At 35.1% G+C, this 14231-nt stretch overlaps 1 protein-coding gene across 2 annotated transcripts in view; it reads right to left on the bottom strand.

Moving 5' to 3' along the window:
- Positions 1 to 14231, bottom strand: part of IQUB (IQ motif and ubiquitin domain containing) — a 208667-nt gene that overhangs the window by 135608 nt on the left and 58828 nt on the right. For both annotated transcript variants that reach the window (XM_079149847.1, XM_079149846.1), the window contains exons 9-10: positions 7068 to 7238; positions 2501 to 2677 (exon numbers count right to left, since the gene is read on the bottom strand). In XM_079149847.1, coding sequence (XP_079005973.1) covers positions 2501 to 2677; positions 7068 to 7238 — 348 coding nt within the window. The remainder of the gene's footprint in view (positions 1 to 2500; positions 2678 to 7067; positions 7239 to 14231) is intronic.

Genomic DNA, 14231 nt, shown 5'->3' with positions numbered 1-14231 from the left:
CTGTTTGAATAGTAGCATGGACAGTCTTTCAAGGCAGTAAAATGAGGCTACTGTAGGACTGCTCATTTGTTTCCTCTCAGGAACCACACTCCTTCATTTCCTGGTGTCTTAAAAAACATCAGTTCTCCTTTTTACATTTTAGTAACTTCAAGTTACTTCATCTTGGCCAGAAGTGGGAGAAAGTGATCAATTATATTTAACAAAGGAGCCAAGACAATTCAGTGAAGAACTGTCTTTAAAAAATGGGGAGAGGGGACAATTTGCAAAACAAAATTAGAAAATATCCTTAGCTAATCTGAGAATGGATGACAGCCCTAATTGTAAAACTTAAAATGTCAAAATTATAAAGTAAAAAACAGACGAAAATTCTTGTGACCTTTGACATTAGACAAAGATTTCTTAAATAATAAACCAAAAGCAAGATCCATTTTTTTTAATTGGTAAATTGAACCTTATTATAAAAACTCCTCTGTTAAAAATACTACTAGGAGAATGAAAACACCACAGAATGAGAGAAAATATTTTCAAATCACATGTCTGACATGAAACTTAAATACAGAATATATTTTTTAAATTCTCAAAATTTAATAAAGAGAAAACCACCCAACCATAAAAAAGAAGGGGGTTGGTAAAAGATATGTGCAGATACTTCATCATAAAGTCTACGTAAGGCAAAATGGATATGAAAAGATGTTCAATATTATTAAGCATTAGTTTAATGCCTATTATTAGTTATTAAGGAAATAAAAATTAAAATATAAGACACCACTACACAATTTGTTAGACTTCTCAAAGTTAAAAACTGATAATTCCAAGTACTGACAAGGATATGACATAACTAGAACTCCCGTAAATACTGCAGTTGAGAATTCAACCTCGTACTACTAGTTTGGAGAAAAGTTTAGCAGTCTATTATAAATGTATATATGCATCTATCATGTGGCTCAATAATTACTTAATTACTCCCAGTTATTTAATTGCAATAAATTTACCCCAAACTTATAATCAAGTATTTATACGTTTTTATTCATAAAAGTCCAGAATTACAAATTCAAAACTTCCCTTACTGAAAAAAAGGATAAATAAATACACTCATGTATATACAGACAATAAGACAGTCGCTCAGCTATAGTATCAGACTACTATACACTCCAAAGCATAGGTGAATCTCAAAAGTAATATGCTAATCCAGAGAGTCAGTCTCAAAAGACTACATATAATTCCATGATAGCATGATTCCACTTATGTGACATTCCGGAACAGATCAAACTATGGAAATAATGTGCAGGTCGGTCAGGGTTTGCCAAGGTTGGGGGGTCAGGAAAGTGCTGACTAGAAAGGAATTCTCTGGGGTGACAGGACTATTCATTACCTAGACTGCACTGTTAGTGGCTTTACACATTTGTCAAAACTCACCAAAAAGAGTGCCAAAGGCAAATTTAAAATATGAATAAAATAACATGGGAAGTACAGAATTTGAAAATTCCCTCTAAGTTTGTTGTGAATATGTATGAACTGCATTAGTCTATAGAAGGACTAGAAATTAACATGGACAAATCAAACACTGATTTAAATAATACAGCAAGCAACTTTTCTCTTGGACTTTCATTATAATTTAATATGCTTTCAGCAATATAATTAAGGTCTTAGAAAAAAATAAAAAGAAAGAACATAAAAATTAAATAATTTTTATTCTTCTAAAGGATTTGTCTAAATATTGAGATTCTGTTTTGTCAAAAAGCTACAAAGATGTTTAGTCAGCTCCTTAGATTACAACTCTAAAAATAATTATTGAAATAAAACACAACATATAATTCTTTGGCAGTCCCCTCCCCTTAGTCCCAATTTATTGAAAGTGTTTTAAATAATTTTTCACAGTATGAAAGCAATAAGGTACTTATCTTGGCTTAGGACCACAAAATCCCCCAGAAGCCAAAGCATGCCAGAGTTGGAAAAGATAGTTTAATTCAAACACAATTCACATTTGGATTTCCCTCAGGATATCTATATGGGTCTGTTCACTAATCATTATGGCTACGTGGTAAGTATTTTAGGGAAGATAAATAAGGTGCAACATGCAATCTAAGAAATGAAATGTTTAACTCTCCCTGACCTCATGAAGGAGAGGACATGAAAGAGAGTTGAATCCATAAAATGAGTGGGAGTTGGTTGGTGAAACAGCAGAGCATTCCAGGTGGAAACATGCATGTGTGCATCAAGGTGTGAGATGTTAGATGAATTCAACATTATGTAATTCTCAACTGGAAAACTAGTTCAGTTACTATGAGAAAAATTCAAGGCTGGAAGCACAGACATAGAAGGCAAATGAGTATGTTTAGTTCATCAACATGCTAATCATTCAAAGCAAGTTTCACCAATAAAGTGGTCTTCCCCATAAATTCCAAATGAAGAATTAAAGCCAAAATTCTGAACATCTTCCAATTTAACATATTGCATCTAGGATTCTAAGAAAGGAATACAGGGGGAAAAAAAAGAGTACCTTCAGATGTCTTGCAACTTCAGGATTAAACAGAGGTATTTTAATATAGTGAAAAAAGAGTGTTGCAATTCTTTTTCTGAGTCCTTCAAGGTTATGGGGTTTGACTCCTCTCATCATGAGGTCAACTTCTCTGTCAATCAGTTCTAGGATTTCCTGGGTCAGTTTACATTCATGTTCCTATACAAACAGAGTATAAAATTTTAAAAATCACTGTTTTCAAATTTACTTCCCAACCAAACCAGAAGCTACATTTCAAGAGAAATGATACAATACTGATAGAAGTAGAAATTGTTATAACCAATTCAGGAAAAAATTAGCATTATCTAATAGTAGAGTTGATATGCACAGTTATCATACTCATGTGTCTCAAAGAAATGCATATGTCTGGGGCTATTGTTCACAGTAGCCAAAAACTAGAAATAAGTAACACCCATTAACAAACTGATTGCCTCAGCAAATTACCATTTATTCATACAATGGAATATTATCTAATTTATGGAAATGAATGAACTACAGCATAAAATACCATGCTTAAATCTCACAAAGTAATTTTAAGCAAAATAAGCAAGATATAAAACAATACAGTATAATTTAAGAAAATTCAAAAATAAATAACACTAAATCACACTGTTCACACAGAGGTGGTAAAACTGAAGAATAAACAAGGAAATGACTACATGCAAGTCAGCATGGCAGTTAGTTCTGGCAGACAAGAGGACTGCAGTGAGGTGGGAAAGGGGGACATGGGATGTTGCCCTGCTTAACACCTGCTAAACTATACACCCTATGTGTTTTTCTGCATGTTTATTATAGTTACAATATTTAATAAAGTGATAATACTGAGTGCAGATATATAAGAAAGCCCAGGTAAGAGTGCCAGGTTTAAGGCATATTTGTAAGTAGTAAAACAGAAGTAGTTTCCTCCAACTGCCCAGAAGAAAATCAGATGATACAGTCTGCATGAAGAGTCAGAGACAGTGAGCAGCAGTAGAACAATGCTCTTTCATGCTTCTTACCATGCAACTTGGTAAAGCTAATATAAGAGTCTGTCAGTGGTCCTTCACTCTGGAGGCACCTTAGAAGGATCTGGGGAGATTTTGATATTGTCTTCACACTTGAGGGTCTAGTTGAACTGCCCTAAAATGAGGCCTAGACATCACTCTCATTTATTCTCACATACCTTCATGATCTCTTTCTCTCTCAAGCTCCCTAGGAGATTATAATGTACACTTAGGTTTACGATTCTGTATTAGTAATTGTCATCAAAATAAAACCTATTATTTATGGAGGGCTCCCTATCAGTGAAGCATTAAATATGTATATATCTATATATATGTGGATAGATGTGTACACATAGACATATTCTCAAAGTGACTAATTTTACTAATCAGAAAACTAATTTTCAGAAAGACTAAGTAATTTATTTAATGTTGTGCAGTCATAAATGGAGTCAGAATTTAAGTCATACTTAACTACCTTAATCCTCCATCAAAATATTGTTAAAATATATACATCTGAATATTTTAGGTTAAAGGTATTAATATGCATGAGTTATCTTTTGAATTCATCCTTGGACTCTTTAATTAACTGGGTACCACTCCAAATTATGTCAGGTAGGATTTTTACTGTATTCCCTATCTCTCTTTTTGCCAAATTGGTCCTTCTATTGCCCTTTACAAATGTTATGTTTAGTTCTTGCCTCTGCGCCTAGTGCTTCCCCTCTCCACCTAAGTCGCTTTACCTGTCAAGGCTGATCACTACACAAAGATCTTTGAGAAGGCAGTCCAGAACAAAAGCAGCGAATGTCTCTGCTCTCAGGACAGGCAGAAACGCAAGATACCTGCGGGAACCTGTCTCCCAAGAAGAACCAGCTACTCAGCTATTTAATGTATTTTAAGAGTGTCGTGTGTCTTGGTCCAGTTTCTTCTCAAAAGAATTAGCATACTTAGCAGTAAGGGGGCAAAGAATCCACCTGAGGTATCCAAGAGTTATGTTTGAAAATTCTCAAGTTTGCAATCATGTGGCTCACTTAGATGGACCTAAACATGATGGAAATCTTTTTTCAGTTGTTATTTAAAATGAACTACCAGTTATCATTAGGATATCTATACCCATATGCTCTGGTAATTTGAGTCGATTGACAACCCAGACTGATTGACTATGTAGATATTCAATCCATCGCTTATGTACAAACTTTAGTTAATACAGATGATCATTCAGAAACAATGATATCTCTATTTCATAAGCGAAGGGAGCAGTTGACAGTGTCTTATTATCTTCAAGAACTCAGAGCACAATTCAGAAACCAAATATTTTGCATTGAACTACCCATTTATTTGCTTTAAAATATTACCTTCAAGTTGAGCTATATAATTGAAGAGCACCAATGAGCTAATGATCCTGGAGATTCCCCTTTAGGAACACAGAAAATACGCACACGGTAGTGAAGAGCACTCCTTTGCAGGGATCACACCCCCCTGAAGACAGTCATCTTGGCTGAAGACAGCTACCAACAGCCAAGGGAAACTGCCTTGTCCTCATCTAAGGTCACGCTTTCTTTTTGAGGACACCCTGACTCAAATGACCAATTAATGGGGTTTGGGAAACATAAAGGCCCAGGACCCTCTGAGAATCAGGGGTATGTGGGAACAAAAAGAAATGGGAACTTGGCTCAGATATAGCTCTTAATGGATACAAATTGTTCATAGGAACATCCAGCACTCGTTTCCCTAGTCCTCGAATTCATAGCCGGAATGGCGCACTTGGAGTTGGCACCACCACTCTACTCTTGACCTTTTGACCTGTAGATTAAAATTATACTGATGGAAAAGACCATACAGAAGCTTCTGAAACTGCTCTGTCCTGGAAACACAGGATGGAAGAAGAATTGGCCCCACTTACTACCTAATGGGGACAGGGAAGAATATTTTTGACACTCAGGCAGCAGGCATGTCTAGCCTGATTTTGACAGCAAATGGAAGTCTAGAAGCCTCTGCCTGAGAAGAGCATAATGACCTGTAGTCTAGAGCTCTGAAGTATTGGGTCAACCAAATTATTGGCCACCCATACCAGTCGAGGTGCTAGTCTAGGTTAATGGAAATCTAAAATGGGTAGCAGAGGAAAGAGACAAGAGTATCCGTGGTGGCCTTAAAGCCAAGGTCTACAACAGGGGCTGCAGTTGTTCTCATTAACCTTGCTCCTATAATTTTCCCCAGGAAGAAAGGGCTTATCCAAATCAGAGGAACTACTTCCCACACTTACATGAAGCAAGTGTATCAAGCAGCAGTTTGTGCTACATGCAGACCTGCAGCTCGCACACTCCCCCTCCTGGTGAGTCATGGACCCACAACTCTCAACTGAGTGAGAATGCCTCTCTCTGTTTTTACTATTATAGTTCTTAGTACATATTAATTGTACAGAATACCAGGTTTCATTGTGCCAATTTGATAAATGCATATAACTTAATTTGACCACATTCACTCTCCCTATTTCCCCACTTCTCGTATCCCCTTCCCTTTTGCTGAAAGGTCCCTTCTATTTTCATATCTTCGTTAACACACTGAGATTCCACATATGAGACAAAACATGTGCTACTTATCTTTCTTCTCAATATTTTTTTAGTTGTAGGTGGACACAATACCATTTATTTCTTTCTTTATTTTTATGGGTGCTGAGGATCCAACCCAGTGCCTCACATGTGCTACGCAAGTGCTCTACCACTGAGCCACAACCCCAGCCCCTGCTACTTGTCTTTCTGAGTCTTATCACACTCTGAGAAAGAGATGCCTCATCCAAAATCACACTTCTTTTCCTGTGTCTGCTTACATCCAATAGAAGGTCCATGTGGGAGTAAAAAGCCCTGCCCCTTGCCTCAATTCAGCACTACTCTGGAGGGCCAACCCAGCTTCAGAATTCCCAGAGAGACTGGCTGACAGCATTGCAGAGATTTTACAGCTGGTGAACTTCCCCATCTGCCCAATCCTGCCTCACACTAGTGATCCTGAGAGCACTCTCCAGTGAACTTCTAAACACACACCCCCATCTCAGAGTCTGTTTCTTTAGGAAACTTGACCTGTGGCATCCACTAACTTTGTTTTTATTAAAAGCAGAATTAAAAACAGAAGTCAATAATGGAAGACAAAAAGATTAAAAAAATACTTAGAGATGCTTCTTTAAAACCTTTAAAAATAGATTTTCATTGAAAAATGTCCAAAAATGTAGATATTAATTGCTGTTTTGTGGAAATGAGTTAACTATTCATCTCATGCTATTTATTTGCTGACATTTGCATGTACTGCATAGATATTTTTACATTTTGAATATTCATTAAGCTACGCTTACATTTTATTATCATAATATATATTTAAAGAGCTTGTAGGTAAATATTAATTAATAAACCATAACTTTCCCAAATTATATCAAAACATAGTTGTTAATAAAATACATAAGAGAATATTTATTAAAAATATAACTTCTTAATGCAAAATACTTTGCTTATATTGCTATTCAGCTAATTTTTATTATTGATATTGAAGTCTACCCCAAAACTAAGAAAAAGTTAACATACCTTCACAGTGTGTTTAAGTGTTAAAAGTATATCCAGTCTCTCATCTTGAGAGAGCGTTTTCAGAATAATGCACTTATAGATGTTCTGCAGTTCTCTGGCTCTGATGGTGAACTGGGTATCCATCTCAATTGTTTGGCCATCAGCTCTTCTCCATGTCTTTGGAGCTGAACACTTGAAAATAATATTGTGTTTAGAATTATATTTAAAGGCTAAAAATAACAATTTTATTCCTTCCACTGAAAGTTTACCCTAATGTCATTTATAACTAAAAGCATAAAACTTAAGAAAATTAATTGAAGAATTTGTAGATCGGGCTAATATAAAACATTTTAGGAAAAAATGAGCTGTTCTTTCAATAAAATAGAAGACTCTTCTACAGGTTTCAGAATTTACAACCAACTTGCTCTAATTGGTATGCTGAATGTCTTTATGGGTATGCAGAATTACCTCATTAGCCCCCATGGTAGGGACAGAGGGCATATACTAAGAATGTTAAAAAAAAAAAAAAAATTATCTGCTTAGTTCAATTATGTTGAGGGTATAAAATTAATGTGTCTTGATAATGCCTTGCCAATTGAAGACAACTTTTGTGGAACAGTTGTAACAGTCTTCAATGTTTTCAGACCTAAAGATATACCAAAAAAGGGATTGTATGACTTTATGTTGTGGGGTCCTACACAAAAATAAATCTATAACAAGTTCAAAATTCTTCAAAAAGCAGGTGTTCACAGTGAAACAACTATACAGTAAGTCTTATTTATCTGTGGGTTCCATATACTCAGATTTAACCAACCACAGATCAAAAAATATTGTTTTAAAAAAATGTGTCTGCGGAGACAAACCCACATAAATACAGTTGTCTCATACTAGACAAAGGTGCCAAAAACTTAAATTGGAGAAAAGATAGCCTCTTCAACAAATGAGATGCTGAGAAAACTGGAAATTCTAATGCAGCAAAATGAAATTAAACCCCTCTCACCCTGCATGAAACTCTACTCAAAGTGGATCAAGGACCTAGGAATTAGACCAGAGACCCTGCACCTAATAGAAGAAAATGGAGGCCCAAATCTTCATCATGTCAGCTTAGGATCTGACTTCCTTAAAAAGACTCCTAAAGCACAAGAAATAAAATCAAGAATCAATAATTGGGATGAATTCAAACTAAGAAGCTTCTTCTCAGTAAAGGAAACAATTAATAACGTGAAGAGAGAGCCTACAGAATGGGAGAAAATCTTTACCATGTGCACATGAAGTAGAGCACTAATCTCCAGGATATATAAAGAACTCAAATAACTTAACACCAAAAAAAAACCCAAATAACCCAATCAATAAATGGGCTAAGGAACAGACACTTTACAGAAGAAGATATACAATTGATCAACAAATATATGAAAAAATGCTCAACATCTCTAGTAATTAGGGAAATGTAAATCAAAACTACTCTAAGATATCATCTCATTCCAGTCAGAATGGCAATTATCAAGAATACAAGCAACAATAAATGTCAGTGAGGATGTGGGGAAAAAGGCACACTCATGCATTGCTGGTGGGACTGCATATTGGTGGAACCACTCTGGAAAGCAGTATGGAGACCTCCTTTGAAAACTTAGAATGGACCTGCCATTTGACCCAGTTATTCCACTCTTACTTCTACACAAAGGACTTAAGATCAGCACACTACAGTGACACAGACACATCAATGTTCATAACAGCTCAATTCACAGCTAAACTGTGGAACCAAAATAGATGACCTTTGATAGACGAATGGATAAAGAAACTGTGGCATATATACACAATGGAATAGTACTCAACCTTAAAGGAGAATAAAATTATGGCATTTGCCAGTAAGTGAACAGAGTTGGAGAATATCGTGCTAAGTGAAATAAGTCAATCCCAAAAAATCAAAAGCAAAATGTTTTCTCTGATAAGTACATGCTGATCCATAATGGGTGGGGGGGGGGTGGGGGCGGGGTGGACAAGGGAAGAATGGAGAAACTGAATTGGGCAGAGGGGAGTGGGGGGAGGGAAGGGGCCGGGGGTGGGAAAGATGATGCAATTAGATGGATATCATTTATCATTACCCTTGGTACATGTGTGATCGCATGAATGGTATGACTCAAATCATGTACAACCAGAGAAATGAAAAGTTGTGTTCCATTCGTGTACAATGAATTGAAATGCACTCTGCTGTCATGCATAACTAATTAGAAGAAACAAAAAATGTGTACTTGAATATACATACCTTTTCTTTTTCTTGTCATTATGCTCTAAACACAAAGTGTAACAACTATTTTCATAGTATTTACATTGCATTGGGTATCATAAGTAATCTAGAGATTTAAAGTACACAGGAAGGTATACATAGCTTAAATACAAATATTATGTCATTTTATATAAGGGACTTGAGCAACTATAGATTTTGGTATCCACTAGGCGGTCCTGGAACCAATCTGCCATGAATCTGAGGGGAAATCTGCATTTTACCTTAGCAGTGCTGTGGTCCCTGCAACCTAGATGCTAGCTAAAATTCTCACTTCCTATTTCCAACTAGCCTCCTCCTGAGCTAAGGGCCAAAGATGGACTTCACTTGCCTTGAAGCTCACTTAAAGATTTCTAGGAGAGGAGGTCAAAGACCAGAGACAGGACATAGAAGAAGTTCTTTCAGACTAAGAGGACACCAGGATAATCTGTAATGATGGGGCTTCTGTGTTTGCCACTGCTTCTGTTCCTCTCCTTTTAGGAGAGGATGCAGTCACCTAAGAAATCTCACAGTGATAACTTACTATCTATCTGCTCTTCTCCTTACAGTAAAAAGTTGCTCAGTTTCTTTCCCTGATTATAATCTTTCAGAAACAATACTATGTTACTAACCCTCGCTGTTCAAATGCTCAGAAGTTTTTGTAGGTTAACTGGTATTTGCTATGAAGTTCATAAGGACCCCAATTTATGCTCAATTATGCCATATCTACAGTCCTTTAAATCCTAAATTTAATTTGAAATTTAAAGAGAATATATATGTGTGGGAGCAAATCATTAGGAATGTAGAATAACCAAATGGAGACATAATATAAGGCAGTTATTCAGAAGGTCAGTGTTATCAAGAATTTTTTAGTTAAAACGCCAATTTACCTTTAATTTTTTACATTTTATGTTAGCTAAATTACATTGATAACTAAAAAGTTACCACTTCCAAACAACTGCATTTGATAGTTTCAAAATAATGGCCGCATATTCTGGTCAAAGTGAAAATAAATGTAGTTCACAGGTAGGGAACTTCACTAGAAACTTTAAACTCCCAATTCTAGTTTTACTACAATAAATGAGAAGCTACAGCCCTGTAATTAATTTATATGAGATCATAAAGATAATATTAAATAATGTATTATTAATTAGCAGATTGATAAAATCATGTAAAATTGATTAAAGAATTATGAAAAGGAAATAGCACAATAAAATATTTTATTATTTAATTATTATCACTTAGAAATAAAATCCTTTTAAATGGATATAGCTTTGTTTGGTTATAACTCAGTAACTCAGCACGTTACTGAAGTACAACACTGGTTCCAAAACTCTTTTTAAAAATTTGAAGGAATAAGCAAGCTTAGGCTGTGTCTAGTTCTGCAGTATTCTAAAGTACAGCTAATATATTAATCTTTGCACAGAATTTTTCTCAGGGTGGAAATGTAATTTCCTTTCTACCAGTAACATAGACAATACCTTTTTCTCTGCAGGTTGGTAACTTACTTCATTTGTAATAATCCTTAAAATGCTTTTATGAAATGTCTACTTTATCTATACTTTTTTTTTTCAGTTGATGTTTTGATTTAATTCTACCTTCCCTCCAAGTTTTTGGCCCTATGGAATCCAGTACAACATGATAATATTTGTTTTCTTTCCAAATATGTTTTATATTCAAACCTTCTTACTCTTCAATTTTGAATTCAAACCCTATCTTATTCATAAAGATTCATCTAATATGAGGGTTTGAGCCAATAACATACCTGAAATCCTATTACACCTGTAGAATCACTCAAACACACAAGCATGGAGGGACAGATCTCAGTCACTCAGGTCAATATAAGCTGGATTCAACTCGTTCTATAACTTTTTATGATTATTGTTTCCATTTCTCCCAAAACATTATAAATTCCTCATATAATTCTGTATATTTCTCAGAGCCGAAAGTATTCATTTCTTCATTCATTCAACAAATATTTACTGTGTGTACTAAACAATAGTTGAATACTAGACATTGAGTAAATAAAATACTGTCCTGATGTCAAGAAATCTCAAATCTTATGGCATGAAAAGGTAAGAAAAAAATAAATAATTAAAAGAAAGAGTGAATGAGATTAATGACTGCAGATTAGTAAGTAACTGTGGGTTGGTATAAACCACCTGACTGGTGAAAAGAAAACTGTACCTAAGAGGAAAACTGAATAGCTAGGAGTTAGTCAGATTAAAGAGAACTGAGTGACAAAACCAAAGAATCCCAGATTTGAAGTTTAAGTTCCCGAGAGCTGGCAAGGAGAAGATATTAAAAAATCTGTTTTGCAAAGATGATTTTATTCTTGGGTGTATTTCTGCCAATACTGATAACTTGGTCTTCAACAGTAAGCTTCTTTGATTTTTGGTCTTCAGGTGTTTTTTACTCTGATGCACAAAAATGTCAACTTTGCTTATTTCTCTTTCCTACTTCCTTTTTTCTTTGAATGCTTTGGCTATAATAAGAAATGTACAACAATCATGTTCTTAAATTGCTGCAGAAAATGAAGCGTTATAAATTCCATTTAGCTGCCAACAAATGAGACAGCACAGACCCTGAGATAGAGGAACAGAAGAACAGCAGGAAGACACATTTCAGGGAAGGGAAGGTGGAAAGATAACAAAAACCTTGAGAGCAGCGGGCCTCCACAAAGGAGAAGAAATGACCACACTGTGAGAGTGGGCCTTTTCTTCCTCCTAGATTAATTCTCAAGTCCCTAAGGACACAAAGCGAGCACAAGCTTAACCCCTCAAGAGCTACTGGGTGGTGATCAACCTTTCTTTTATACAGCAAAGGGGTTTTGTTCCTCCACAGCAACACCCCTGTTTAATGCAATGCTCAGAAAGAGCTGGATGCATTTTCCTGTCCCATTAGCTGCTGGCAACCTGAGTATGAAAAAAAAAAAGCATTTAAGTGGCACAGCTAACATGAATTGTAGTTTTTTAAGCTTGCAGCTGTAAGAAGTGGTGTATGAATCAAAGAGAATCAAAGAAATAAGTGGCCCATATTCTAGGGAAAAACTCTTATAAAATTCAAATGATCTCTTGATGCAGTGTGGGTAAAGAGCACCAAGGACACACTAGAAACCAGCTGATGATTTTTCTTTCAAAATTTTTTACTTGAATGTCTTTACCTCTGTCAACCTATAAGTTTTTAATATCTGATAACCTGTGGAAGTCAATGTTTGGTATGTTAAAATTACAAGTTATTTAATGTTTCAAAAAATCTCTAGAGTAAGTCATTTATGAAGAATGAAAACAGCAAGGAAACGATTATAACTTACTAGTTTAATTCCGTGGTTGGATCAATTTTAAATCATATCATTCATTATTCAGAGATATTCTACGTTCAGGATAAAAAGATAAAAGATAAAATATTGGTTCAATGGACCACAAAGTTCTTGGACTCAGTGAATTTAAACTAAAACCAAGAAATAAAATATAATTTTCTAAAGTTATTTTTAAACTAGAGGAAAGTAAGCATTTCTGTTTAAGTATCTGTATGTTATGGTGCTAAATATAGATCTGAATATTTGCAATATGTCTCTGGTTGTTCATTAGTTTTGAATTCTGGGAAAAAAAAAAAAAAAAAAAAAAAAAAAAAAACATGCCCTCATCTAGCTTCAGGGGTTAATTTTAAGCTATTTTTCTTAGCAATTAAAAAAATACCCCAGCCAGGTGTAGTGGTGCATGCCTGTAATCCCTGTGGCTCAGGAGGCTGAAGCAGAAGGATCACAAGTTCAAAGGCAATACACTAAGCAACTCGGTGAGACCCCATATCTAAATAAAACACAAAAATACAAAATAAGGTTGGGGATGCGGCTCAGTGGCCATGTGACCCTGAGTTCAATCCCTAGTGTCAGGAAAAAAAAAAAAAATCCTATAGAATAAGAAGTTCCTTCAACCAACATTATGAAATCAACACTGATTCTGCCTGAATATCAGAGACAACACCAGGCATATCATAGGGGAGGTGGACAGTAATAAGGAAGAATACATCTTGTAAAAGTAGTTACAACAATATACTATAAAATTTATTTGATTTTCAGATGTTTAGTATGGCATCATATACAAAAAGATAATAATTATTTTGCATTAGAGTAGCATCAAGTTTTTAATTTACTGCAACAGGCTAAAAATCAGTCTATATTTCCAAAACTTAATTAGATTATAAAAATACACTGGGGATTGTTCTCAGGTGTAACTGTTCCATTATATTGTTTTTCTTACCCAGCATAACACTTTGGTCAAAATTAGCCTTTGAATTTAGCCTGGGAATTGAGATCAACTGGTTTCTTATCTGGGGTGAGAACTCCGATTCTGAAATCTATGACCCACAAAAAGACTTCCTTTGATTTCTTGTGGCTAACATTTACATTTTTCCCTCAATCTTCTGACCTTTCTTCCCTGTGTGCTACCTTGCATCAGCCTGAACAAGAAATCCAGCTTACTTATCTGGTTCTTTATCCCCTTCCGAAAAAAAAAAAAAAAAAAAAAAAAAAAAAAAAAAAAAAAAAAAAAAAAAACAGTACAAAACAAAAATCAAAAACTTCCTGTTTTCCTGACACACAGCAAGTCATCTTATACTCAGAATTCTTTAGGACCTAAAATTCTACATCAAGAACCTATCAAGTATTAAAAACAAAAACAACAAAACGGATCTTCCTTCCTCACCAGAATTCTTGTAAACAAAATTTCTCCATCTTAATCTTTTTAGATGAAATTTACATAAAGACCTCTTAATGTGCCATACTTCATGAGAAGGGATCAGGGTAATCAATTGGCTCTGAAGTCACTTTCATATCTTGGGCTTTGACCCACTGATGAACTCTATATAATTTCAAAAAATGTTTAGAGATGGTGCTTGGACATGGGGACTGGAATGTGAGACAGTCA

This window comes from Sciurus vulgaris, assembly GCF_902686455.1.
Source record: "Sciurus vulgaris genome assembly, chromosome: 8".
Lineage (NCBI taxonomy): Eukaryota > Metazoa > Chordata > Mammalia > Rodentia > Sciuridae > Sciurus > Sciurus vulgaris.
This window is presented reverse-complemented; position numbering and strand designations above follow the sequence as displayed.